Consider the following 27,756-nt stretch of genomic DNA (forward strand, 5'->3'; position numbering starts at 1 on the left):
TGGGGGTGGGATGTGGTGGGTGGTGGGGCTGAGCCGTGGCAGGGGGCTCAGCTCTGGGAAAGGCTGCTCAGCCCTGCCCCAACAAAGCCCACGAGCTCAGGTCCTGTTCTGCACCTCCTGCATTCCCACAGCTCCAGCAATCCAGGTTAGGTCTCTGGACATGTCTGATGGCAGCTAAATTGCCTTTACTTTCAAAACAAAAATTCCTTTGCAATTTCCTTGGATTTCTTCATGGATGGGGACTTGAAAGGAGCAGCTCTGCTTGGGTCCAACACCCCTTGCCCAGGGGCTGAGCCCAGCTGGGCCAAGGACAGCACAGAACTGAGCCACCAACTTCACAGTGGTCAGGGAGACCTCAGCCCATCCCAGCCCCTTCCCAGCCCCATCCCAGTCTCCTGTCTGGGACTCTCCAACCAACCCCATCCCAGCCCCTTCCCAACCCCATCCCAGCCCCTTCCCAGTCTCCTGTCTGGGACTCTCCGCAACACCCTGTGCTAGACCTGTGGTTTGGGAAAAACAAAGCACCAAAAGTTGAGTTGATCTCCTCAGGCAGGTGGTGTTCAGGCTTTCTGGGAAGACACACCACCTAATCCTGCCCTCTGGCACCTCCACTGGCACCCAGCAGCTGCCAGCCCCTCCCAGGCTGAGCTGGTGTCTGTGCCAAATCCCAGCCTCTCCAAACATCCCCCAGCAGCACCATCCCAGACCTAGTCCCGCTCCTGAGGGGCTGCCCCGCACCCCCAGCGTGCCCCAGGGCCCCCCAGCTGCACCTGCAGCCTCACAGAAAAACCCAGCCCACCTCAAAGCAGCCCAAGCCACAAGCCTCTGTCCCTTCCCTTTACTCTGGGGAGGGATGCCAGGATGACACAGCTAACAAAAACAACCCAAACGATTTTCAAAGGACACTCTTTCCTCCCTAAATTACAGGGAAAGTCTTTCAGGGCTCAAATTCATGCATTAGCATCAGAGAAAACTCCTTGATCCTTGATGCTCAGAGGCTGTTTGAAGGCGAGGTGGAACGCAGCCTGTGGAATGCCCACATCCAGACCACATCCATGAGTGTGAGGCCATCCCTGGCATCAACTCTGCACTCTGAGCCCTCTCTGACCCTTTCCAGCTCAAATTCCGGGGAGTCTGGGCTGTGCACATCCCCCTGGAGGAGGTGGGAGCCCCGTGGGATCCCCTCTGCACCAGGACCTGCAGCCTTCTGCTCCCCTCCAGCTTTGCAGCAGCCAGACCCGCCCAGAGCTGACCCACCAACTTTTAGCTCTTTCTGCAAAAATCAAAATGACTCAGTAGAGATTCCCCAGGCTGGCAGGAACACTGTGGCACCTCGCCCTGTGCCAAGCAGGAAATACTGCCCAGGTGGCTACAGCTGGAGGAGTCCAAAGCCCGGGGATGAGCAGTGTTGGCAGCGTGCTCTCAGCTGGACACGGCACACCTGGCGGCACAGCACGCACCTTGGACCAGGGCAGCACTGAACAAACAAATAACCTGCCTTCTGCAAGCCAGGCAGGCTGCTCACAGGAACCCGGAGAGGTCCAAACCAGACAAACCAGTTTAGAAAAGCCCCAAAGCCTCTCCAAGCAGGACGTCCCCGTGCTGGCCCCGGTGTAGAGGAGGGGAGATGCTGCTCTGGGATGTCACCGCTGGCAGTGCCACCACAGAGGGGTCACCCGCTCTGTGCTGGCAGTATCTGTCATGTATTTATTACACATTAGCCAGAAGGTTTACAAATCTTGGGGCCAGCATGATCATTTTCACATTTTTCACATTCTTTCACATTTTCACGCCTGCCTGGAGAGCAAAGCAGTGGCTGGAGCCCAGAAAAACCTGCCGCCCTTTGAAGCACACCCAGCTGTGCTGAGCTACCCCCCGCCAGCTCCCGGGGCTCATAACCCACCCAGGGGGTCCCAGCTCTGATCTCCAGCCCAAACCCACCCCGTGATCCTGTCTAAAGTCCCAGCAGGATCCCCCATCCCAGCCACAAGGAGCAGGAGAAAAGGACACAGCAAAGGATGAGCCATTCAAACTGGAGTGGGTACCTGCTGTTATCCAGGACCACTCCAGGAGCTCCCAGTGTCACCCCTTGTGTTTCCCTGGCATCAGGGAAACTGAGGCAGGCAAGCAGAAGGGATGGCTCAGCTGTGCTGGCCCCACAGCTGCTGAGTGACGTGGCATGGGGACAGACCCCATGGTGAGGCTCTTGGTGCAGACCCCACTGGGGGATGCCTGGGGGGGATGGATGGCAGGGCAGACAGGTTTTCAGGGGGCAGAAAAACAAATCTATGTTTTTTTGCAATTTAAGACTCCAGAGATTTTGATTTGAGCAGAGAAGGGCAGCAGGTACCTGGTGAGGGGTCTGCCCGTGGGGCAGAGGGGCAGGAGCTCTGTGCCTGCCCCCTTGGGCCTCCCCAGGGCTGACATGTTTACCAGCAAAGCTCCATTCCCAGCACAACCATCCTGACAATGCTCTGAACACAGTCAGGACTTCATTCCAGGAAAAAGGTTTTCTACTGGCATAGTTTATACTAGTTCTCCTCACAGAACAAGCAGCACCGACAAAAACATACTTCTGCAGATTTACCAGGATTTCTGCCAGCTCCTGGGACAGGAGAATGTTTTTCACCCATCTCACTGCTGGGTCTTTCAGAGAAAACATTTCACATTCAGCCGAGCAGGGCTGGGCAAACCCCAGCAGAATAAATGAACTGGAAGTCCCTGAGCCATCCGGCGGCTCGGGCAGGGGCCCACGCTCCCCTGCTCTTCCCAGCCCGCCCTCTTTCCCAGCTCCCGGCTGATTTATGCCCACAGACAGCCAGGACGCTAGCTCTGCTTCCCTGTGGATTACAGAGCCCTCAGAGCCCAGCCCTGGAGTTCCCGGGATGATGGAGAGGCACGTCCCGCTGCGAGCGCTGCCAGGCACGGGACGGACCCGCGATGGATGTGCCAGGGAAAAGGATCCCAGCTAGGCACAGCCAAGCCAAGCAGCAGGGAAATTCCCCCCAAAGTGGGCAAAAATATAGGGGGAAAAGGGTTTTGCAGTGGGGCTGGGAAGCTCTGGGCTGGCGAGGCTGCAGCCACCATCCCTGTCCCCCCACAGGGCCCCTGCAGCCCCCTTGGCTCCCCAAAGCCTTGTTGCTCTTGGAAAGCCCAAAGGAAAGGAACGGGAAGGTGAGGCAGAGACAGATGCAGAGTACTGACAAGAAATACCAAGGAGCAAATCGCTTTGGGTTTTTCATGCCAAAGATATTTGCATTCTTATTTCTCCCCCGGAGGCACAAACCTCTTTTGTTGTCCCACAACCACTTGCACTGTCGTTACCAAGAAGAATTTCAGCACGGGGAGGATGGCCCATTCCCAAGGAAAAGCTTGTATAACGGGATATTGGCTCTGCAGGGCCAGATAAAGGATGGTCACCCTTCACCTGTACCCCTGAAAGGCAGGGCATGAGCAAAGGACACCGACCCCAAAGGCTCCCTCAGAGAAGGGGTTCCTGTGGCACAGGGAGACAGGAGGCTCTCAAGGACACACAGGGTGCACTCCCATGGCTGAGGACCCAGATTTCTGATGGATTTCTGATGGATTTCAGAAGGATCTCAGCTTGTTCAGGAGGGGACTGTGAGGAGGGGAGCTGCTGAAACCTCCCTGAGAGCACCAGCACTTGCTGGAGGCAGCAGCTGTTGGGCCAGCATTGCCAAGAGAAACCAGCAGCAGCTTTCCCAAAGCTCCTGAAAAAAAGCAACAATTTGCCTCATTTTGGGCAATCTTGAGAATTTTGCCCCAACTACCTGCTGCCCTTGGCTGTGTTGTCCCACCAGCAATCCCACTGAGACAAAGGAAGGGAAAAGCAGCAGAAGGGACTCTGGCCAAGCCAAACACAGCAGCCCTTGCAGTGCAGGGACATTTTAACCTGGCTGCTTTTTCCAGGGGTATGAACCAGGATCAGCAGGTTCCACATTAACCCAGCACACTGTGGTGGGCTCCTGGGCCAGCACAGGGGCAGATCCCAGGAGGGCAGGGGAGGAGAGGTGTGCCCACCCACCCACTCTGACCCCTCTGCTGTTCCCTGCAGGCAGAAGCCAGTGGCCCACGAGCCACAAGGAATGGTGCAAGACTCCAAATCCTGCTGGCAGCATCCCTCTGTGCACAGTGAGCAGGAGCAGCAGCAGAGCTGAGGCTGCCAGAGCTCCAGGAGAGCTTGGACAACGCTCTCAAGGACAGTGTGGGATTTTTGGGGTGTCTGTGCACAGCCAGGGGTTGGACTCACTGATCCCTGTGGGTCCCTTCCAGCTCAGGATGTTCTGTGATTTTAGGATGACTGAACCCCTGCTCCCTCCCTCCCCATGCCTGTAAGTGGTGAGTTGGTCTCTCCTGCTTTGCTTGACTCAAAATCCCCACTTTTTAAGCTTCCTACATAAAGGACATGTTTTCCCTTAAAAAATCCAACTAAGGGAGTTGGTTTTCCCTAGAAATGCAACCAATGGAAATGTTTTCCCCTTGTAATTCAACCAAAGGACATGTTTTTCCCTAAAAAAATGCAACTAAATGAGATGTTTTTCCCAAAAATGCAACAAAAGGGAATGTTTTCCCTAAAAGTCCAGCTAAAGGAGATTATTTCCCAAAAGAAATACAGCCAAGAGAGATGTTTCCCCCAAAAATGCAACTGACAGAGACAGTTCCCCCTAAAAATTTAACTGAGGGAGATGTTTTTCCCTAGGAATGCAACTAAAGGAAATGTATTCCATAAAATACAACTAAGGGATGGGGTTTTCCCAAAAAAAAAAAAAAAGCAACTAAGGGAGATGTTTTCCTCTAAAAATACAACCACTAGAGATGGTTCCCCCTAAAAATTTAAGCAAGGAAAATGTTTGCCCTAAAAATGCAGCCAAGGGAGATGTTTTCCCCTAAAATTGCAACAAAACGAGATTTTCCCTAAAGGAAAGGAGGTTTTCCCTAAAGATACAACTAAAGCGAGGGGCTTCCCCTAAAAATACAACCAAGAGCGACATTTTTCCCTAGAAATGCAACTAAAGGAGATGTTTTGTCCTGAAAAACACAAACAAGGGGCATATTTCCCCTAACACCGCATCGTGCGCAGCGCCCAAACCTCGGAGGGAACAAACACACTGAACCAGCACCGGGGTGGGGGGCTCCGGTATGTGCTCCCCGCATCCCACCTGCACCCGGGGATGCTCCGGACCCTGCACTCAGGGATGCTCCGGACCCCCCATCGCGGGGATGCTCCCGGTCCCGCACCCCGGGGATGCTGCAGACCCCGCTCTGGCGGGGGGGCCGGCACCTGCCGGATCTCCCGGTGCGGGGCAGGTGCGGGCCGGGGGCTGCGGGACCCCGCGGGGCCGGCCCTGCACCGCCCCTCCCGCACACGCGGTGCCGCCGCTGGGCGAGCCGGGCCCGGCGCCGCGCACATGGGCGCTGCGGAGCCGCCGGCGGAGACCGGCTCCAGCCGGTATAAAAGGGCTGCGAGCGAGCACCGAGCAGCAGCAGCCGCCGCCGCGGGCAGCGGGAGCAGCAGCGGCCGGAGGCCGGCGGGCAGCGGGGCCGCTCCTCGCCGAGGGTCGCCCGCTCGCCCTCCCGGGCCATGGGCAGCCCCTGACCCCGCCGCAGCACCGGGTGAGTGGGGCTCCCGCCCGGGGATTCCGGGGGAGCTGGGTGGGGGAGGGCTTTGTTTCCCTTTTTTAATTTTTTTTTCTCTCTTTTGGGGCGCTTTTTAACGTTATTTTTTCATTTTTCCAGCGTTTTCCTTCCCCACCTCCCCTCGCCCGCATCCCTGTATTTTTAGCCCGCGGCCCCGGCGATGCAGGAATCAGGGCTGAAATGTTGGGAAAGTGATGCAGGGAAGGGGGGGCCACGCCGGGCCCCTGCGCTCCGGCTTCTTCATTTTCAATTTTTTCCCCGGCCATCATTATTTCTTTTAATCTTTAAATGTACAAAACATACGCCCAGGTTTGCGGTTTCGCTGGGTTGTTTTTCCTTCCCTTATCTTTTTTTTTTTTTTTTTTTTTTTTTTTTTTTTTTTTTTTTTTTTTTTTTTTTTCTCTCTGTTCCCTAAGCGTGCTTCCTCCCGATCTGCTTTGCCCCCCTCATTCCCCGTGCAGTGACACAGGAATTCGTGGCAGCCCCGTCCCCTCTCTCGGGGGGTCTCCAGGCACTTCCCACAAAGTTCGGGCGGCCGCCGGGGGTCCCGCCCGTGTCCCCCGCCCTGCCCGGCCGCAGCGGAGCCCGGCGCGGGCAGCAGCGCAGGGATGCGGGAGCCCACGCCTCGCTCCATCCCCGGCGGAGCGGATCCCCCGGGAGCCATGCGGCACCGCAGGAGGGGCTGCGGGGCGTGGGGACCCTCCCGGCCCGCTCGGGGACCCCCGGCGTGGGCTCGCAGCCCGGCCGGGCTGCCGCGGGGCCGGTGCCGCGCACTCGCCTGCTCCGCCGTGCGAAGTTCCCCGGTGCGCTGCGGCCGGGGCTCGGAGCGCCGTGCCGAGGAGCCGAGTCTAAAATGGAGGAGGGAAATGCCGGGTGGCTGCCGGGGACGGCGGCGCGGGGGGAGCGCAGCCCGAGCCGCAGGTCCGGGCGGGACGGGGCGGCACCGCTCGGTGCCCTGCGGGGCGGCCGCGGGGCTGAGCCCGCGTGCGTCCCACGGGGCGACTGGCACTGGCACCACCGCGCGGGTGTGGCGGTGACCCCGGCAGTGTCCCCCCGCACAGGTGTGGCGGTGACCCCGGCACCGTCCCCTGCACAGGTGTGGCGGTGACCCCGGCACTGTTCCCCCGCACAGGTGTGGCAGTGACCCCGGCACTGTCCCCTGCACAGAGGTGTGGCGGTGACCCCGGCAGTGTCCCCCTGCACAGAGGTGTGGTGCTGACCCCCAGCACTGTCACCCTGCAGAGGCATGATTCTGACCCCAGCACTGTCCCCTGCACAGGTGTGCTGGTGACTATGGCACAGCAGACCCCCCTGCAGGTGTGGCAGTGAGCCCAGGACCGACCCCCCCAATGCAGGTGATCCTGTCACTGTGCCCCCACACAGGTGTGGTGCTGCAGTGGCCTCGGCTCAGTGCTCCCCCCATGCAGGTGTGACAGTGACCTGTCACTGTCCCCCTGCACAGGTGTGATGCTGACCCCGGCACAGCAGACCCCCTGCAGGAGTGGCAGTGAGCCCAGGACTGTAGCCCTGACACTGTCCCCCCTGTGCAGCTGTGGTGGTGACCCTAGCACAGTGTCCTCCCCCTGACTGTGACACTGCTGTTGTCCCACCTGTGCAGTCGTGGCACTGCTGGGGTTCCATGGGGAGCTCCATGTGGGACCAAAGCCACCCCCACACCCCACAGGGTGACACGGGGCAGGGCTGACACCCCGTGTCTTATGGGGTGATCCCATCCAGCCCCCCCTGCCCCGGGGGTGGCAGCGGTGCCAAGGGGGCTGCAGGGGAGCTGGTGGTAGTGGGGATGTCCCCACCCCTGTTTGGAGGTGTGGGCAGCCCTGAGCTGCCGTTTTGGGGACAGCCAGGCTGGGGACGATGGGTGCCCCGGGGGCTCCTGCGGCTGCACCAGCCCAGCCGCGCTGGGCTCCGCGGTGGATCTTTCACGAACTGCATCCATCCGCCCCCATGCACCGACAGACAGATGACAGCTCCCAGCTCCCGGGCTTGGCTGCTGGGAACAGCTCGCCCGGGTGCTGAGCTGTGAGTTTCTGGTGCTGGGCTCACAGGGCAGCAGCAGGAAGGAGCCCACAGAGGAACAGAGGCAGAAACACCAGCCCAACTCCCACACTTATTCCTCAGCAGCACAGGGTCTGGCTCACGGTGCCTTAGGGGCGCTACAGCTCCCAGGCTGTGCCTCTTCCAGCAAAATTCAGCTTAACCTGATGCCTGGCTGCCTCTCCCCTCTTTTCCCAGATCCAAAATGACGGTCAAAGCTGTAAAGATGCCGTGCACCTCTGCAAACGTTTATACTAAAGTGCCTGATGGAGGATGGGGCTGGACAGTCGCTTTTGCGTTCTTTGTTGTGGAAGCCCTGACATACGGCATCATAAAATCATTTGGAGTCTTCTTCAACGACCTGATGGAAAGCTTTGACGAGACCAACAGCAGGATATCCTGGATAATATCCATATGTGTGTTTGTACAGACCTTCACAGGTAAGAGCAGGCGCTCGGCCCAGGTGCAAGGGGCAGTCATACTGCTGACTCAGCACGCAAGGACCTGGCACCTGTGACTTTTGTGCCTCTAATGGCTCCATTATAAATCAAATCACGGCCATAAAGCTCAGAGGCTGCTCCTCAAATGCCAAGAAATGTCTGTCTCAGCCTGGCAGTCCCTTTGAGCCCCAGCTCGTGTATGTGGGTGGTGCAGGGACATGGTCCGTGTCACTGAGCCTGACCCAGTTGTTCAGGTCTCACCAGCAAGGGGCAAAACCCACAGTTTTCAAACCAAACTCTGCAGTGAAAAGGATTAGAAATAACTTGAGCCTTGCTGAAATCCAGTGGTGTCCGGGCATGTGGCTGGAGATTTGTCCCAGGCTGCCAAGTGCTTGTCTTTAAGTCCATTCTGGTGATTTTGTAGCGCTGTGAGCTGTGCTCCAGGTGGCTCCAGGGTGATGCTGTGCTGTGCAGGGAGGTGGCACCTCACGGGGACCCAGGCAGGAGTACAAGATGAGCCTCTGCAGAGATGGTGGCTGTGAAGTTGCTGAGGTGGGTGCTGACCACAGCTCTCTCCCTCTCCAGCTCCTCTGTCGACGGTCCTCAGCAACCGCTTCGGCCACCGCTTGGTGGTGATGGCCGGGGGGCTGCTGGTCAGCACCGGCATGGTCATCGCCTCCTTCGCCCGCAGCGTGGTGGACATGTATGTCACCATCGGCATCGTCTCCGGTGAGTCACGCCCCTGTCCCCACCTGCCACGGGGTGTGCTTGATGCTGCTGCCCCTCCTGAGCTGATCCCGCAGCGAGGATGGGCCCCGGGCTTGGCTTTCTGCCTGTGCCACCCCGGGCACCGCCCTGGACTCGGCCCTGAGCTCGTGCAGCTGTGCCGGTCGCTTCTGATGAGCTGGGATGGCTGGGGAGACCAAAGCTGTGCCTAGGATCAAATCCTCTAACCTCCTTCTGTCTCTGGTTTCTTCTCCTGATACTTTTCCCCCTCTCCAGCCTGTCCTGGGTGTCCTGTTCATGTCCATGGCCAGGAGCTTGCCTTGCTTAGGGGAACAGTTGCTACAGGCTCAAATACTTCAGGCAGATGAGGTCCTCAAAGTGGACCCCGCTGGCTGTTTGGGAGCAGAAGGCATTTTCTAGCAGGTTTGGGAGGCTGGGTCTCTTGGTTTGGGTTTTACTCTCATTTTTTCTTTTCTTTTTCTTTTCCCCCTTCTAATTTACAAAAAAATAACATACTGGTTTCCCCAATGATTTTCTTCCAGGGTGACTTGCTGAGTTGGCCGAAATGATACTGTAATGACCACCGGGAAAGCCGACTTAACGTGTTCTTGCATCGGTGTTTCCCCCTCCTTTACTTGTTGTTATGGCAATTTTTGGCATTTATTCACAGGCCTGGGATACTGCCTCTCCTTCCTCCCGACTGTCACCATTTTATCACAGTATTTTGACAAAAGGCGCTCGCTGGTCACAGCGGTGGCATCCACAGGGGAATGTTTCGCCGTCTTCTCCTTCGCACCAGGTACGGTGCCCAGGTGCTGGGAGTGCCAAAGGCACAATCCTTTCCCCAAGCAAACAGCCAGAGGCCAGCTCAGTGCCCACAAGTGGTTGCTCACGTGCCCGTGGCACCCAGCACTGCCAGGGCTGGGTGTGACACTGCCCGAGCCCCCCCCGGTGCCATGTGCCAGGGCAGGACATGCCTGGCTGATATGCAGCCTGCCAGGCTCCCTATATAGATCTGGCAGGCTAAAAATAAGCCCGAGAAACTTCAGCTATTTAAAACACACAGTGCCCAGAGCTGCTCCTAAAGGTTACTGGGCTTGTGCTCAGCACGGGCTGCTGAAGCGCTCCAGCCTTTTGGGAACCTGTGCCCAAGGGCCCTGTCACCTCTGCCCTTGGAGGTTTATGTGGTCTGCTGTGCTCTGGGCTAATCCCCACTGCAAAGCTGCTTTGGGTGCAAAGGAAGGCTGGTAATTAGGCAGTGACGTGCACCTTTGAGCAGAGCTAAGAGACTTCCTCTGCTAGCTGGTTTCAGGCTGGGGGCAGCTGAGAAGGGAAACGGCAGCGCTGAGTTTGCCCTCCTTCACTGAAAACAGCACCCTCTTTGTCCCCAAACTTGCTGAGACCTCAAAAGAGGCTACTTAGAGGGTGGCATCTGCTAGCCAGGTGGTAGACACAGCTTTTAGCTTCCGTCTGCTGCAGCAGAGGGGAGGAAGGTGGGTGCCAGGCCCCTGGGTAGAGGGACCCCTGCTCAGCCTTTTTGAGAGGTTCTCCAGTGGCGAATCTCCAGTCCCTTCCCTGGCTGTAAATACAATTCCCTGGTGTAACTACAGGCTTTCCCAGTCACACTTCTCCTCTTCCCTCAGCAATCACGGCCCTGAAGGAGCAGATTGGCTGGAGGTACAGCATGCTTTCTGTCGGGGTGCTGCAGCTGGGCATCACTGCCTGCGGCTCGCTGCTGCGTCCCATCGTCATCAGAGAGCAGGAAGAAGTGAAAGCACAGCCTCCAGAGGAGTCCACAGAGACAAAGTACATGCTTGAAAACGAGCAAACATGCACCTCAATAGAGTCCATAGACTCAGGAGTCGATATAACTACCTCACCCAGCAATGTGCCTGGAAAAACCAAAGCAGAGCCGAAAAGTGAAGAACCAAAGCAACACGGACAGAATCCCATTGACAATAACAGCACCCCTCCAGAACCAAAAACCAAACTACTGGACTTCTCTATCATGAGAGACTATAGCTTTATCTGTTATGCATTCTTTGGCCTGTTTGCAACCCTGGGCTTCTTCGCTCCCTCCCTCTACATCATCCCCCTGAGCCGCAGCCTCGGCATCGGCAAAGACCACTCTGCCTACATCCTGTCAGCCATGGCCATCGCCGAGGTCTTCGGGAGGATTTTTGCAGGCTGGCTTCTCAACAAGAAGCCCATCCGCAAGATCTACATCGAGCTCATCTGCGTCACCCTGCTGTCGGTAGCGCTGGTTGCCTTCCCTTTTGCCTCTGGATTCTGGGGCCTGATGATATGTAGCGTTTATTTTGGGTTCATGCTCGGCACGGTAGCGGGCACACATATTCCCCTCCTGGCTGAAGACGACGTGGTTGGCATTGAGAGGATGTCCTCTGCAGCTGGAGTCTATGTCTTCATTCAAAGCTTAGCTGGGTTGGCTGGACCACCCCTTGCAGGTAACACAAACTTTTCTCTTGGTTTTCTTCTGGAGATGTTTGACAGCTGTTGGTGCTGATCTCTGTGTGGAAGGTATTCTGGCAGCACTAATCACAGCACTCCCCTAAAAACCCTGCAGCCACTATTGGGAGTCTCCCAGAGCCAGAAGACTGCAATGCAGCTCTGCAGAGTCCCACGGACGAGGCACTGAGGAGCTCAGAGGGAAGGGAAATACTGCAGTGCTCCCCTGATCCTGTTAGAAACCCAAACCTGGCATCACTTCAGGCACAAGCAGAGGCGAATCCCTCTCGCTGTGCCTGTGCCACGCACTGCAGAAAGGTGAAGGCTGGCAGAACAAACAGACGCCTGATGCATCTCAGGCTCAGCATCCCTGCGGTGCCCAGGGGCTTCTGACTGGCCTGCAGATGACACTGTGTACCCCAGAACACAATGGGTTTACTTTTTAACGTGGCATCCAATTGTCACTGAGTTTTGGCCACAGATAAAATGCAGATTAAAGCCCTACGGGAGGGCAGGGCAGGGCAGGGGGGGAGTGGGCTGTGGCTAACTGCTGTAAATGTTTTTTTTTCCAGGTGTCTTAGTGGATACAACAAAGAACTACAGCTCAGCCTTCTACTCCTGTGCTGCTGGCATGGTCCTGGGGGCCGTGTTCCTGGCCCTGGTGAGGCCGTGCAAGACTGGGCTGTGCCACCAGCAGCAGCAGCAGCAGCAGGTGGAGGAGAGCACGGCAGGGCCACCACCAGAACTACCAGATGACTTTATAGACATGGATATTGGAAAGGCAGAAAATTCAGGAAAAGGCTCTGACAGCGTGGTATAAAAAACTCTGTTCCTTCTCCATCTAATGTACTCAGTGTAAGGCTGGGGGAAATGTCAGCTCTGCTCCACGTTTTAAAGCTCCATTCTAAAGGGAATGTGAAATTTTAAATGTGAACAGTTGCTACCAACAATTTTTTTTTTTTCAATATTAGACAGAATTTTTTTAACCAACAATGGAAAGCTCCATAGAAAATACGGATAGTCACATAAGAATAACTTCTGTCTAGCATGAAGATGTGATGCACACTTGCTTTCCTGATAACAAGCATAGGTAAAGGTCCAACTGATCCATAAATACTGACAACAGCAACAGCAGAAGCAGCTCAGCCTCTGACTGTCACCCATCCCCTACCACCAATTCCACACAGACCCGATGACACGAACTGGAGACGAGCGTTTCAGACACCACCAGTAGCCAACTGCATCTTCTGGAGGGATACAGACTCACCTTTTAGCTTGGAGGAGGAGGAGGCCAGGCTAGATAGCTGACAATTAGAAACCATTGCTAATGATCTTAACTTGAATGTCACATAATGCTGGGAAATCCAAGGCTCCGTGTGTCTTTATGGCCAGTTATTACTGCACATACTTCATAAGATCATTTTTCTTCTCCCAACTGGGATTCTTAGAACTGTTTTCTGTTGATAGTCAGACCTGATGTACTGTTTCTAATTTAACTAGTATTTATTAATTTATTCTGAGATTGTTAAAGGAGGTTAGCTTAAATAACTGGAGAGGAAAAATGATCTTCTGCATAACGGAAAGCTGTCTTTACATCAGTCTCTTCAATGCCTATCTTGTATTGCTTGTGAAATTGTTGGGAAAATTACTCTTACAGCATAAAGTGTAGCTGTTTTTAATAGGTAAGTCTTAAGTAACCCAGTTATTTAAAAAGGAAAAAAAAAAAAACAAACCCAAAAACAAAAAAAAAGAAGTACAGATCCAGCAGCTCTTTCCATGGAAAAAGGCTCAGCTGGTGCCCACGGACCCAGCACGGCTGCTGGAACCAGCCCACCCCACAGGGAGGATTTGGCCCAGGATGTCTTAATGTACCCAAAACCCTGGCTCACAGGTGCTCAAGGAAGTCTCTGCTGCAGCCCCAGCTGCCTGTGGCCCCCCAGGGCCTTCCCCATCACTGCCCCCCAGCCCTGCCACCAGGGGCTGCTGGCGTGGCCCGAGCTGCACCCCTTCCCCAGCTCTGCCCTAAAGTCAGCACGGGGCTTCTTATTTTTTGCTGCTGACTTCAGTGAGAAATGAAGCGGAGCGTGTGCATGAAGGGAAGGATAAAAGACAGCATTTGAGCTGTTCATTCAGTCTTAATGGGAGAGATTCCTGCTCACAGTGACGCGAGCTTGCTTACCCCACCTATATGCATCTTCTCGCCTCTAGGCAACTCAGGGGGACAAATCAAACAAGTCTGTTCTGGTCTGGGGGAAAAAGAAACCCCAGACCACCATTTCTGTGTACTTAAGTGGAAGTGGCATCATCCATTAACTGCTACACTGACCTGTCTGTGTTTTACCAGCCATAGAAATGTGGGACAATCTGTAAAAGAAAAAAAAAAAAAAAAAGAACAACCTCTTTTTGGGAAGGTGCTTGGTTTGTTTTTTCTGTCTTAGATGTCAAAAAAAAAAATTTAAAAACAAAAAAAAAAAAAAAGAAGGAAAAAAAAAAAGGAAAAAAAAAAGAAACAGGTGAGGGCACAACCAAGTGGCTGGAGCAATTCATCCTCACTGCCCGGGACCTGCGGTCTCGTGTCCTTCCTCTGCCTCAGCACTTTATCATGGCCAGCAGAACCTCGCTGTGTTGCACCCAGGACTGGAAGATCCCTTACAGAGAACTAGAGTTGTGTGAATCGGTGATCAGTGAACAAATAGCCACGTTGCATTACGATGTACTTTTAATTTATTGTTAATTTATGATACTTCAAGCGTTTTGGTAAATGTTCTGTAGCCTGTTCTTGTAAGGTTGTTGAAGTCTTTGTGATACGAGACCTCACTACAGCACTTTGCTATTACAACTGCTTGGAAGTGGAATTAAGGCCTCCAGGTTTTGCGTGTGTGTGGAAGCTCCCTGTTCTGCAGATTTGCGAGGTTCTACTGTATTTAGTTTGGGTTTTTTCTCTCTCTTTTTTTTTTACCAAGTTTCCAATCCAGATCAAATGCTACGTTTGTCACTGACCTCACAGTCCGTTTCTGTTCCTGTCTGCGTCGTGGCACGAGCAGGGGAGCGAGTGGTGAGTGTGTGTGTGTGAGGGCACAGCACAAGCAGGATTTACTGATTTGTTTGTAACAAAATGGACTCTGGAAATACTCTTAAACACTGAGATTTGCAATAAACTTTTTCCTTTTTTTTTTGGTTTTTTTTTTTCTTCCTCTCTTTTTTTCAGCTTTTCTTCTTTTTTTTAATAATAAACACAGTGAAGAGACTTCTCCCGCATCCCTGGTTTGCAGCGGGGAGCTGTCACATGCCACTCCGGCAGCCTGAAGTGGCCCTGCGTTCCCTGTTGGGCAATCCCAGCTCTGGGGGAGCTGCCTGCAGGCTGTGCATTAGTGCTGACCTGGAGGGTGCTGCTGTGAGCCCTCACCGGGAGCCTTGTCCTGAGCTGGTGGCACTCGGGAGCGGTGCCCTGCTGCCTTCACGGGGCACACAGTCATGGAATTATTTTATCAGCGCTGAATTGCTGAATGCTTTCTCCACGCCAGGCTGAGCAACTCGTGTATCAGAAAGAAATCTACTTAAACCCCCCCCCCCAAAAAAAAAGCCACTAAATAGCAGATTAGTCGTGCTGAAGAGCAATTTTCTCCCTCAAACCTAATTTCTTGATTCGCCCTTCCCTGCTCAGCCCGTCCATCATCCCCAGACCCCAGCAGGAGCAGTGCTGCTGCATCCCAAATACTGCATGCACTAGGTTTGCAAATGCCCTGCACCGGGAGCCTTGTCCTGAGCTGGTGGCACTCGGGAGCGGTGCCCTGCTGCCTTCACGGGGCACACAGTCATGGAATTATTTTATCAGCACTGAATTGCTGAATGCTTTCTCCATACCAAGCTGAGCAACTCGTGTATCAGAAAGAAATCTACTTAAACCCACCCCCCCCCCACAAACCTAATTTCTTGATTCGCCCTTCCCTGCTCAGCCCGTCCATCATCCCCAGACCCCAGCAGGAGCAGTGCTGCTGCATCCCAAATACTGCATGCACTAGGTTTGCAAATGCCCTGCTGGCTGAGGCAATCATCCCCACGCTGATGTGCATTATTAGGTACGAGCTGGTTCAGTTCTGCCTGCGGAGGTGAGCCCTGCATGCGAGCAGGGCAGGCTTGAACACCAGCACCAAAGTCCAGGGAAGATAATCTGTCTCCAAATTTGACCCTGGCTCGCTTACAGCAGTGAGCAAACATTATTTGCAACAGTTTCCTCAAAAACAACCCCCCCAAAAAAAAAGCATTACAAAGCCTGCACACAGTTCACGTAAATAAAAGCGCATTTAACTGGAGCACTATCAGATGTCTCCCTGCACAGAAAGATTTTAAGAGTCGTTTTTCCCACCTGGTTTAAATTAATTGCCTGTGACCTTCTCTGTTACCCTGCCACAAAGGCATTAAAGCAAGAACAAAATAGGATAAGGATATATTTATTCAGCAGCACTGTACATCTCTTTAGCAGCACAGTAAATAGGAGAATGTGGGCAGGACGTGCCTCAGCAATCCTTGGTATTCCTCTCCAAAGGAGTTGTATAAACTCTTGTAGTCAATGAGGCCAGTGCTGGCCAAATGTAAATAGAGGAAATTACACAAGGTCAGCTTGCAGGGCCAGAAGCCCTCAGACCATAGGTATCTGTCCCTGCTGAAGCAGAAAGGAAGCTGGACTGTGGGGCTTTGTTTGCTGTTTTGGGGCCTTTTTTTAAAAAATGAAACAAAAACAACAACATAAAGCCAGCCAAACAAAAAAAAACCAAAACCAAAAAAAAAAAAAAAAAAAAACCACCCAAAAAAAAAAAAACCAAAACCAAAAAAAAAAAAAAAAAAAAACCACCCAAAAAAAAAAAAACCAAAACCAAAAAAAAAAAAAAAAAAAAACCAAACAAAAAAAAAAAAAAAAAACAATTTTTTCCATTTGAAATTAAAAGGAAGGGGAAACCTCTTGTCCTTTTTCACTTATTTCAGCAAGATGACACCGGGTTCTTAAGGGGACAAATGAATCCTTGCAAATAGCCAAACTGGGCTTGGAAAGAAAGCAAAGTAGGTGCTTACAAAACAGCTTGAATGTTTTAACTCGTCCCCTCAGATGTTACTTGTTACCATCTGAGATCATCGTGTTCCAGCTGCCTGTAGTAAACATGACCTGAATTCTCACAGTGATGCAAGCCCGGCAGCAGCCTGCCCTCCACACCTCCTGCCTCCTCAAAACTCTTCCTAAAGATGCTTCACAGGCTGGCTTTAGGAACGGGCTGGAGTTTAGGAAAAGTTTGGGGTTTAGGAACGGTCTGGGGTTTAGGAACGGTCTGGGGTTTAGGAACGGTCTGGGGTTTAGGAACAGTCTGGGGTTTAGGAACGGTGGTCTGGGGTTTAGGAACGGTCTGGGGTTTAGGAACAGTCTGGGGTTTAGGAACGGTCTGGCGTTTAGGAAAAGTTTGGGGTTTAGGAACAGTCTGGGGTTTAGGAAAGAGTGCCTTGGACCTGTGGCTGGGTTTGGAGGCTGAGGGAGCAAGCACTGCTTGCCCCAAGGGGCTGTTTTACACCTGGTGCTATAAGGCAGGAAGAAATCCAGGAAGGATTCTGCATGGAAAGGGTGGGCAGGCATGGGAAGGGGCTGCCCAGGGGGGTTTGGGGTCCCCATCCCTGGGGTGTCCAAGGAGCACCAGGACGTGCCCTCAGTGCTCTGTGTAGCTGATAAGATGCTGTTTGATCAAAGGCTGGACTCAGTTTTGGAGTTTTTTCCAACCTTAATGGTTCCATTCTGTGATTCCTTGCACGCACGCACGGGGAGGGCTCCAGGACATGCCCAGCTGCTGCTGGTCCCCAGAGCTGGCTGGCAGCCCCCGAGCCCCCCACAGCTCCAGGCCTCCTCCTCTGGACACGGTGGCAGCAAACCTCGGAGATTTCCCTCCCCACTCCCATTCCCACAGACTTTTACTTGCTGGATTTGCAAATCCACGGCCACGCCAGCACAAAGCTCGCTCTGCAAATTGCACTAAGCCATCTAATAAATCAAATGCAACCCCCCTCTCCTTCCTACTGCAGTCGTCGAGCTCCAGTTACAACAATTTGTGGTAAAATATTACTCACCAGCACTTTGGCCTGTGTGAGCAGCTCTGCCTCGGAGCAGACAGCCCTTAAATCACAGCTTTGTCACAGAAGCCACAAGCATAACCAAAAGTCTCATTACACGCAGAAGCTCTGAGGAGAAGGCCAAGGAGACAATAGTTCCCCTCGCTTCCCTTTGTCAGAGCTTTCATTAATGTTGTGAAGGCTTTTTCTGCTGCATCCACTGCTGGGTGCTGGCCACAGGCAGCCTGGCAGAGGAGCAGCCCAAACCACCCCAGAGAGCCTGGAGCAGCGAGGTGGGGTGAGAGCATCACCCTGCGCTCCTGCTTCAGCCGTCCCAGCAGGGCTGCTCCTCCCCTGTGCCCCTCTGGTTCACTTTAATCCCCACCACTTTGGGCTGGGGCTGTGGCAATTGTCACAATTTGGGGGTTTAAGCACTTCTGGGCTCTTGCCTTTTGCTGTGATGTGACAGGTGTTTTTATTTTTCACGAGCTGCAAAATGAGACAAAGACCCAAATTCTGCAATGAAGAGCAAAGGCCCTTTGTGAAGGTATAGCTGAGGATGGCAGGGGGCAGGCACTGCAGGGGTGGCTGGGGGGGCTTCCATTCCCACCTCTGCCCATGAACAGGACAGGGGGATGCTCCTCCTAAAGCCTGCTGAGCACCCTCCCAACCCCTGTCCTGGGCACGCAGGGAACAGCCCAGCTCCCCACACTGTGCTGGTGGCAGAGGAGGTCTCCTTCAGTGGCTGTAAACTGGAAATGAATGGAATGAACTGGAAATGAATGGCCAAACAAAACAGTGATGGATGAGCATTCACAGAAAGGTCCCCAGTTCTGCCCCTGGGACACTCCTGCCCCTGGAGCCTTTTCTCACCCAGCCCTCTGGCTGCCCAAAGCCTCACAGGTCCCTGACCCCTTCCCCTGCTGGCAGTGCCCTGCCCGTGGCTCTGTGTCCTGGCCAGGACCAGCCCTGGCAGCCAGAGCTCAGCGGTGACAATGACACTGTGAGGACACTGTGACACACACGGCCACTCCTGCTCCAGATGGGATGAATCCCTGGGAGTGTGGGAAGGGATGAAGTGCTGTGGGTGCAGGAAGGGATGAATCCCTGTGGATACAGGATGGGATGAATCCCTGGGGGTGCAGGATGGGATGTAGCCCTGGGGGTGCAGGATGGGATGAAGCCCTGGGGGTGCAGGAAGGGATGAAGCCCTGGGGATGCAGGATGGGATGAATCCTTGGCGGTGCAGGAAGGGGTGAAGCCCTGGGAATGCAGGATGGGATGCAGCCCGGGGGATGCAGGATGGGATGTGCCTCTGGTGCTCCTACAACAGCAGTGCAGGGGGACAAGCCAGCCTTTGCCAAGCACTGCAATGCTGGGAAACTGGGATCAGGGAGCAACAGCTTGGAGAGGAAGCCCAGCAGAGCCATCTCCTTCCCCCAGGCTGCGGGCTCCCTGCCTGCCCTGAAATCACTCCCTTCCCCTGGTGGTGCTGCCAGCCCCGGGCTCAGCATCCCTGCACCCAGCACAGCCCGGACACTCCCTGCGCCAGCCCATCCTCACCCCCAGGGCTGCTGCCACAGCCTTATCAGCCTTATCAGCCCGGGCAGGCACAGCCCTGCCCTGCCCTGTCCTGGGGCTATCAGGGCCACCAGCCCCGCCGGGGTGACAGTGGGTGACACTGGGGACAAACACTTTTTATTGGCGCTTTTCTGCCCAATCCCAGCTGCTCATAGCCCAGCCAGGGCTTTGCCCACAGAGACTCCCTGGCCCTGCACAGCTCCCCCTTCCCAGCAATTCCCCACCCAGGTGAAAAATATATTAAACAGACTGTACCCTACAAAGGGAATGTCTCTGTTTGTTCTCCCATCTGCTGCCCTTCTCCTCCTGCCCCAGTGACAGAGCTCAGAGCCTTTCCCAGCTTTGGCCAATATCACAAAGAGCCCAGCAGGTGAATCCCCTCCCCCATCAGCACTTACAGCAAACCCAGCTGCAAACAGAGCACCCAAATAATTAAACACAACCCCCCCCAAGCTTTAGCTCACGAGGTGTTTTCGTGGAGACAAACCCAGTCCTCCCCAGAGCTACACAGACAGTGCCACATCTCATCTTTATTCACCTTTTCTGTGCATTTCATTTCTTTTCATTTCATGCACAGCTCTGAGTGAGTCAAGATTCCAACCTCTGTGTTTGTCTTCAAGGAAGAGATGCTGACCCTGCAGCCTGACCCACCTGTGGAGCTCTCCTTGGTTAAAAGCCCCTGGAGCAGGGCAGAGGCCAAACTGCTCAGTGGGCAAAGTGGAAACTGAATATAAACCTTGTACCCACATCAAACTCTACTTTGTGGACCAAGGAAACAATAGCAGTAAATATCAAAATGCAGAAGAGGCTCCATTTCAAAGGAGTGATTTTAAAAATGCATCTAGATGTGCTCTGGTGTGGACTTCTAATAGCAAAATTCACGTGTTTTAGAGGAGTTAATTGCTCCCAGTATGTGAGGGCAGGAAGGGAGAACAAAAGCAGATCTGTAAAGCTGATCTGTAAAGCTGAGAGCAAAAATTAGCCCTGAAAATTGTGCACAGTGGGAAATGTGCCCTGTCAGCCTGATTTGGGGCCCAGGTACAGGGGAGTCAATTTGCCAGCACAGGGCAGGAAGTGTCCTACCTGGGAGAGGTAAAGAACAAGAACAGAAACCTGACCAAATCCTGGTTACAGTAATTACAAATAACATCCTGACACAGGAAATTAAACCTCTGACACAAAGCACCCACTAAAAATGTGAACCTGATTTAAAAAAAAAAAAAAAAAAAAGAGAGAGAGAGGGAGAGAAACTATGTAAATAACCTGGATTAAATTCAAGACATTTTCTGCTGAACACCGTGAAATATCTGAGATGCAGCCAGACTTGTCTGCTCTCCCTGGAGCCCTGGGCAGATCCCACAGCGCTCCCCAGCCTCAATTTCGGAGCGTTCAAGAGTGATGAAGACAAAGATTCCTGGATACAGGCAGCTTCAGCACAGACCAAACACTGAGCATCATGTTAGCAACCAGTGGCAGCCAAGAGATACAAACATTAGCTTTCCAGAGAAGAATTTTTAGTGCACTGGTAGTTCCTTGTCAGACAATAAATTTTAAAATAGTCCATAGTAAATGGCAGAGAGTAACCCTTTAAAAACACAAAGTTTCCTGCATAAATTACACTTCAATCCTGCAGCAGCACCCTGAGGCATTTTAATAACCTCTTATGGTTCTCCTTGAACATTTTAGGGGTTTTCGTGAACACATTTGGGGTTTCTGTTGCTGCTTCACTATCGTCTTTGTGCAGTCCTTGATAATAAGGTTCTCAAGTTGTAACACACAAAATGAAAATGAAATGAGAAAGTGGAAAGGTTTTAATCTTTGTGTTGAAAGACTGAAGCAAAATCCTTCTCTCCCTCGCCTGCATTCTGCTGCTGGTGTCTGAAAACAACAGCTAACACTGGTGAGAAGGTTTTCAAGCCTCTGGGCAACACAACCCTTCTCCTCTTTCCCCAAATACCCTCTGTGACACCTGCTTCTACTTAGCAAAACAAATAAACAGTCACTAACCACAAGTGTAACTCTCCACCACTGACATTTCTTTGCATGTCTCAGACCACAGCTTCCTTTGGAAACCCTGAACTTATGTGCTTCTACAGTTTTTGTGTCTGTAAGGCCATAGAAAGATGAGAAAAACAAGCAAACACACACCGAGGCAGAAGCTGCTGGTATCTACAGCAACAGAGACACAAACCAGGCCGGGGTTGTGAAACGCATCCTGCCAGGAGCTCGGGAACCAGGGCTGGCTGAGGGGGCTGAAATCCACCCTCAGGTGAGAGGGGATGGCTCCCGGGCAGAGCTGACAGCAGCAGGGGCCAGGCAACACCTCCAGGGCGCTGCAGTCTGGGGCAGGCACACACCCGGCGGGCAGCAGGGAAGCAGAGCGGCCCAAAAGCTGCCCGGAGCATCCTGCTGGTCCCGCCGTGCCCAGCCCGCCCTCAGGAGGCCTCGGGAGCGGCCGGGCTGATGGGCAGCGCTCTGAGATGTGCTCCTCAGCCCGGGCTCTGCCCTGCCTGCCACCAGCACGGCCCCAGCACTGCGGAAGGCAGGAAGGAAGAGGCTGGGTGCAGCTTGTGTCACTGCCCGGGCTCCCTGTCCTGGGCTTTCTGTCACCTTGGAGCCGGTGGCAGCCTCAAGCTTGCTGTGCCAGCAGAGGGTCAGGCTGGATATCAGCAGTGGTTCTTCCCCAGAGGGTGCTGGGCACTGCCCAGGCTCCCCAGGGAACGGCCCCGAGGCTGCCAGAGCTCCAGGAGGGTTTGGACAGCGCTGCCGGGGTGGGACTGTTGGCTCTGTGCTGGACTTGAATGATCCTTGTGGTTCCCTTCCCACTTAGGATATTCTATTCTATTCTATTCTATTCTATTCTATTCTATTCTATTCTATTCTATTCTATTCTATTCTATTCTATTCTATTCTATTCTATTCTATTCTATTCTATTCTATTCTATTCTATTCTATTCTATTCTATTCTATTCTATTCTATTCTATTCTATTCTATTTATTCCATTCCATTCCATTCCATTCCGTTCCACACAGCCTGGGCAGGGTCCAGGGATGCCAGTCCCACTCCTACCGGTGACCGGAGCCCTGCAGCCCGTGACGAGGACCAGAGCCATTCCCTGGTCATGAAGAGCCGGCGTTGGGGACCCACCGCCCCCCGCGTGTCCCTCCCGCGCCGCTTCGCCCCCGCCGTGCGCTGGGCGCGCTCCCGGCGCCACCGGGGCGGCAGCAGCAGAGGGACCGGGGAGACGGAGCGGGCCGGGGAAGGTGCCCGTGTCCCCTGCCTTGTCCCCTGTCCCTGTCCCCTCCCTGTGTCCCCTCCTTGTGTCCCCTCCTTGTGTCCCCTCCCTGTCCCCTCCATTGTCCCCTCCGTGTCCCCTCCCTGTCCCCTGTCCCTGTCCCCTGTCCCTGTCCCCTCCCTGTCCCCTGTCCCTGTCCCCTGTCCCCTCCCGCAGCACCCCCGGCTCCGCGGTCCGCGCGCGCCCCCTGCCGGCCCCCCTGGGGGCTGCGGGACCGGGACACACGGACAGGGACACACGGACATGGGGACACAGGGACACACGGACAGGGACAGGGGGACATGGGGGACACAGGGACAGGGACACACGGGCAGGGACACACGGACATGGGGACACAGGGACAGGGACACACGGACAGGGACAGGGGGACATGGGGACACAGGGACAGGGACACACGGACAGGGACAGGGGGACATGGGGACACAGGGACACACGGATAGGGACAAGGGGACATGGGGACACAGGGACAGGGACAGTGTGGGGGTGACACCCAGAGGTGGGGGTGACACCCAGAGGGGGGTGACACCCAGAGATGGGGGTGACACCCAGAGGTGGGGGTGACACCCAGAGGGGGGTGACACCCAGAGATGGGGGTGACACCCAGAGGTGGGGGTGACACCCAAAGGGAGGTGACACCCAAAGGGGGGTGACACCCAGAGGTGGGGGTGACACCCAAAGGGAGGTGACACCCAAAGGGGGGTGACACCCTGACCCCCCGTGTCCCCCCAGCCGAGGACGAGATGGAGACGGAGCTGCGAGCGTCGGCGTCGGCCTCCGAGGCTGAGGAGGACACGGGGACATCCAAAAAGGAGGTGACAGAGGGGACAGCGAGGGGACAGTGGGGCACAGGCCACCCCCCCACCCAAACTGGCACCTGGGGGGGGGTCCCCAGGGTGCCCCAGATTTCCCGGGGGAGGGGTCATGGATGGGGTTTATTTGGGAGGGGGGTTGGAGGCTCTGGGGTCACCTGTGTCACTGGGGTGTCACCGTTGTCCCCTCCCTCGGTGGTCATGGGGGGGTTTGCTCTGGGGTCACCCCAATGTCCCTTTTTGTTCCCCCACCTGTGGCAGTTGGTCTCCCCCCGAGGTCACCCCAGTGTCCCTTTTTTGTCCCCTTACTGGGGGGTTTTGTCCCCTCTCGGTGCCATTCCAATGTCCCTATTTTGTCCCCTCCAAGTGCAGGGGGTGTGGCTCACTGTGGGGTCACCTGTGTCACCCTTGTGTCACCTTTGTCCCCCCTTCTGCTATCCCATTGGGTGTCCCCCCCTTGTCCCCCCAGTTAGAGGGACCTGTCCCACCTCGCTGTCCCCTTTTGTCCCCCCCAGTTGGAGGGACCTGTCCCACCTCATTGTCCCTTTTTGTCCCCTTTTGTCCCCACCAGTTAGAGGGACCTGTCCCACCTCGCTGTCCCCTCACTGTCCTCTTTTGTCCCCTCCTGTCCCCTCCCAGCGGAACCGGAAGCGCCGGAACCGCAAGAAGAAGAAGCGGGGGAGGGGCGGGGCCCGGGAGGGGCCCCCAACCCCGCCCCCCCCCCGGGGGGACCCCGAGCCCCCCGCCGGGGACGCCCCCGAGGTGGAGATCGAGTACGTGAGCGAGGAGCCCGAGATCTACGACCCCAACTTCGTCTTCTTCAAGAGGATCTTCGAGGCCTTCAAGGTGACACTTCGCGGGGGTGGTGGCACCTTTGGGTGCCAGGGTCACCCCTGGGTGCTGAGGGGTCATTCCTGGGTGCCGAGGGTGACTCCAGTGTCACCCCTGGGTGCTGCTGACCCGTGTCCCCTGTTCTCTGACTCTGTCCCCTCTCCCTGACTCTGTCCCCTCTCCCTGGCCTTGTCCCCTATTCCATGTCCCTTCTCCCTGTCCCCATCCCTGATCCCTGTCCCCTCCCCTTGACCCTGTCCCCTGGGTGCTTCTGAACTCTGTCCCCTGTCCCTGTGTCCTCTCCCTGTCCTGGTTCCCATCCTTGTCTGCTATTCCCTCTCCCCTCACCTGTGTCCCCTGTGTCCCCTGTCCCCATCTCCTGTCCCTGTCCCCTGGGTACCCCTGTCCCTGTCGCCGGTTGCCTGTCCTTGTCCCTGTCTCCTGACCCCATCCCTGTTCACTATTCCCTGTCCCCTGCCCCTGTCCCCTGCCCCTGTCCCCTGTCCCTGTCCCCTCCCTGTCCCCTGCCCCTGTCCCCTGTCCCTGTCCCCTCTCTGTCCCCTGCCCCTGTCCCCTGTCCGTGTCCCCTCTCTGTCCCCTCTCTGTCCCCTGTCCCCTGCCCCTGTCCCCTCCCGCAGCACCCCCGGCTCCGCGGCCCGCGCGCGCCCCCTGCCGGCCCCCCTGGGGGCTGCGGGACCGGGACACACGGACAGGGACAGGGGACAGGGAGGGGACAGGGGCAGGGGCCAGGAAGGGGACAGGGGCAGGGGACAGGGAGGGGACAGGGGACAGGGAGGGGACAGGGACAGGGGGACATGGGGGACACAGGGACAGGGACACACGGGCAGGGACACACGGACATGGGGACACAGGGACAGGGACACACGGACAGGGACAGGGGGACATGGGGACACAGGGACAGGGACACACGGACAGGGACAGGGGGACATGGGGACACAGGGACACACGGACAGGGACAAGGGGACATGGGGACACAGGGACAGGGACAGGGAGACATGGGACACAGGGACAGGGACACACGGACAGGGACAAGGGCACATGGGGACACAGGGACAGGGACACACGGACAGGGACAGGCGGGGCATGGGGACACCCAGGACAGGGACAGGAGGAGGCGGCGCCATGGGGACACAGGGACACACGGACAGGGACAAGGGGACATGGGGACACAGGGACAGGGACAGGGAGACATGGGACACAGGGACAGGGACACACGGACAGGGACAAGGGCACATGGGGACACAGGGACAGGGACACACGGACAGGGACAGGCGGGGCATGGGGACACCCAGGACAGGGACAGGAGCAGTCAGGGCGGGGACAGGGACACGCGGACAGGGACAGGAGGAACAGGACAGGCGGGACGGGGACACAAAGGACAGAGACAGGCGGGGCATGGGGAGACGCGGGACAGGGACAGGAGGGACGGGACAGGCGGGACGGAAACACAGGGGACAGTGACACACGGACAGGGACAGGCGGGGCATGGGGACAATCGGGACAGGGACAGGCGGGGCATGGGGACACACGGGACAGGGACAGGGACAGGGACAGGGACAGGCGGGGCATGGGGAGACGCGGGACAGGGACAGGAGGGACGGGACAGGCGGGACGGAAACACAGGGGACAGTGACACACGGACAGGGACAGGCGGGGCATGGGGACAAACGGGACAGGGACAGGCGGGGCATGGGGACACACAGGATGGGACTGGCAGGATGGGACATACAGGATAGAGACGCGAGATGGGGACAGTCGGGACAGGGACACGCAGGACAGGGACAGATGGGATGGGGACAGATGGGATGGGACACAGGGGATGGGGACACGTGGGACACACGGGATGGGGACACGCAGGACAGGGACAGGCGGGCTGGGACACACGGGCTGGGGACACGAGGACTGGGTGTGCTGGACTGGTTTGCTCCAGCATGAACTGACAGCAGGATTGCCATGATGAATTTAAAATGTGGGCACGAGGGAGATGGAGCATGTTTTATTAATCCAGCTCATTTAAAAGTTTTAAGAGACCTGCAGAAAGCAGCAGCGAGGGAAGGAGAACTTTGAGGTGTTGGTAATGAGAGCATTGCCCTTTCTGGAGGAGATTTTGGGTAGAATTTGTAAAAAAAAGCATTGTGAGTGACAGTGCACCATGACCACACTGAACCCCGAGCTGGAACCCTTCAGGGAGGTACCTGTCTCCATGCATTTTTCCAAGAAACATTTTTCCTCTATTTTCCTTGTGACCAGAGGCATTCTGGGTTTGCTGGTTTGCACAGGTGTCTCAGGAGCAGCATTTCCTCAACACACCCAGCAGCTCTTTGGGGTTTTTATTAAATCCAAACAAATAAAAGCTCCAATATTTACACTTGTGTGATGCTTTTTGTGTTTGGAAGCTTTTACAAGCACTGGTGAGGTTTGCTGGGAGACAGGAGGAGTTTACCCATGGTTTCTATGGCCATGAATAAATGTTCTATTTTCCCCTGATAATTTCATTACTTCTCCAGCATTTCAAAGAGACATAAACCAGGGAAAAGAGGGATCCTGGAATTCTCAGGAAGCGTTGCTAATGTGGTGATTGAGACTGAATTTCACACCTCCCCTTAGGCCTGCTGGACCCAAAGCTGCTGAGCAAGCACAGCTGCTATATTTAGTGCTCTGGTGTTCCTGGAATCCCTCCTGAGCTCAGATCACAGCACAGAACCACAAACATGGGTCCTGGTCCTCCCTCTGCCCCTCCAGCTCCTCCGCAAAGCTCTGGTCTGAAGTGTCAAACTGACCCAGGGCTGAAACAGAGCAATGATCTTGCCATGGCAGCCAAGCAAAGATCTGTTTCTCCCACTAATTCCTTCAGCTCTGAAGTATTTCTCACAAACATTGGATCAGGAGCTCTTCCCAAACAGCCTGGCACAAAAGGATGGGGTGACATTCATGTCCCATAAACAGAAATCCCATCTGAGCAGAAGATGGAGGAAAAAATCAGCCTGTGCTAAAGAAATGTGAGATCCAAAGAGCTGTGGAAATGGGAAATTAGGTTCAGTTTCTAGTTTCATTTCAGGTGTTTTAGTTGTTCTTTTGCTTTACAGGAACTGTAAATATGTGGGGTTATGTCCCACACCACTTCCAAGAGCTATTCAAAGAAGGAGGAGTTATTTTAATGCAAAAAACCAGCAAGGTTTAGGTTTAAATGCAAAGGTTTAAATTTAGGTTTAAATGCAAAGGTTTGTGAGTGTTACAAATGTGAACACGGAGATGGGGCAGGAGAAATCCTCCCACAAATGGGCCTTGGAAAGTCCAGCCCTGAAACCCCCCTCAGCAAGAAGCCAGGCTGGACCTTTCCTGCAATGATCTCCAGTCCCTGCACTCCCACACTGACAGCACCCTGCCTCGCCAGGGGGCTGGGGCACAAGGAGAGGGGCACGAGGTGGGACACAAAGGAGTGGGGTACAAAGAAGTGGGCACAAAAGAGAGAGGCACAAAGTGTGGCAAAAAATGGGGCACAAAGCTGTGGGGCACAAAGTGGGACACAAAGGAGGGGGCACAAAGGAGAGGGGCACAAAGCTTTGGGGTGGAGCTGTTCCCACCTGGCTGACAGAGCTGGCAGATGCTGACACATCTGGCAGTCACTCACGCCACCGACCTGGGACACCTTTCCAGGCTGAGGATTGCTCTCTGCAGGTGCTTCTCTCTCCCTGCTGGTGCCCTGGAAGCTGCCAGCTCCCAGGAACATCCCCTGCACGTGGGCAGCAATTCCCACCCCAGGCTCCCCCTGCTCAGGAATCACCCAGC

The 27,756-nt window shown here is 55.1% G+C and overlaps 2 protein-coding genes across 3 annotated transcripts; both read left to right on the top strand.

Moving 5' to 3' along the window:
* Positions 1-5,478: 5,478 nt before the first annotated feature.
* SLC16A6 (solute carrier family 16 member 6) lies at positions 5,479-13,050 on the top strand. 2 transcript variants are annotated; one of them, XM_041485837.1, is made up of 6 exons: positions 5,479-5,634; positions 7,909-8,150; positions 8,736-8,879; positions 9,547-9,675; positions 10,520-11,341; positions 11,915-13,050. In XM_041485837.1, the coding sequence occupies exons 2-6, from the start codon at positions 7,916-7,918 to the stop codon at positions 12,160-12,162; spliced, it is 1,578 nt and encodes a 525-aa protein (XP_041341771.1). In that variant the 5' UTR covers positions 5,479-5,634; positions 7,909-7,915; the 3' UTR covers positions 12,163-13,050. The 2 variants fall into 2 exon arrangements, with proteins under 2 accessions (XP_041341771.1, XP_041341772.1); XM_041485838.1 differs by lacking the exons at positions 5,479-5,634; positions 7,909-8,150 and having other exon boundaries at positions 8,335-8,879; positions 9,419-9,675.
* Positions 13,051-23,040: 9,990 nt separating this feature from the next.
* LOC121363472 (splicing factor 3B subunit 2-like) lies at positions 23,041-24,132 on the top strand. The gene is made up of 2 exons (XM_041485843.1): positions 23,041-23,118; positions 23,755-24,132. Exons 1-2 carry the CDS (start codon positions 23,047-23,049, stop codon positions 24,112-24,114), a joined length of 432 nt encoding a protein of 143 aa, XP_041341777.1. The 5' UTR covers positions 23,041-23,046; the 3' UTR covers positions 24,115-24,132.
* Positions 24,133-27,756: the final 3,624 nt, after the last annotated feature.

The sequence above is a fragment of the Pyrgilauda ruficollis genome, unplaced genomic scaffold (genome assembly GCF_017590135.1).
Source record: "Pyrgilauda ruficollis isolate IOZ18807 unplaced genomic scaffold, ASM1759013v1 scaffold72, whole genome shotgun sequence".
Lineage (NCBI taxonomy): Eukaryota > Metazoa > Chordata > Aves > Passeriformes > Passeridae > Pyrgilauda > Pyrgilauda ruficollis.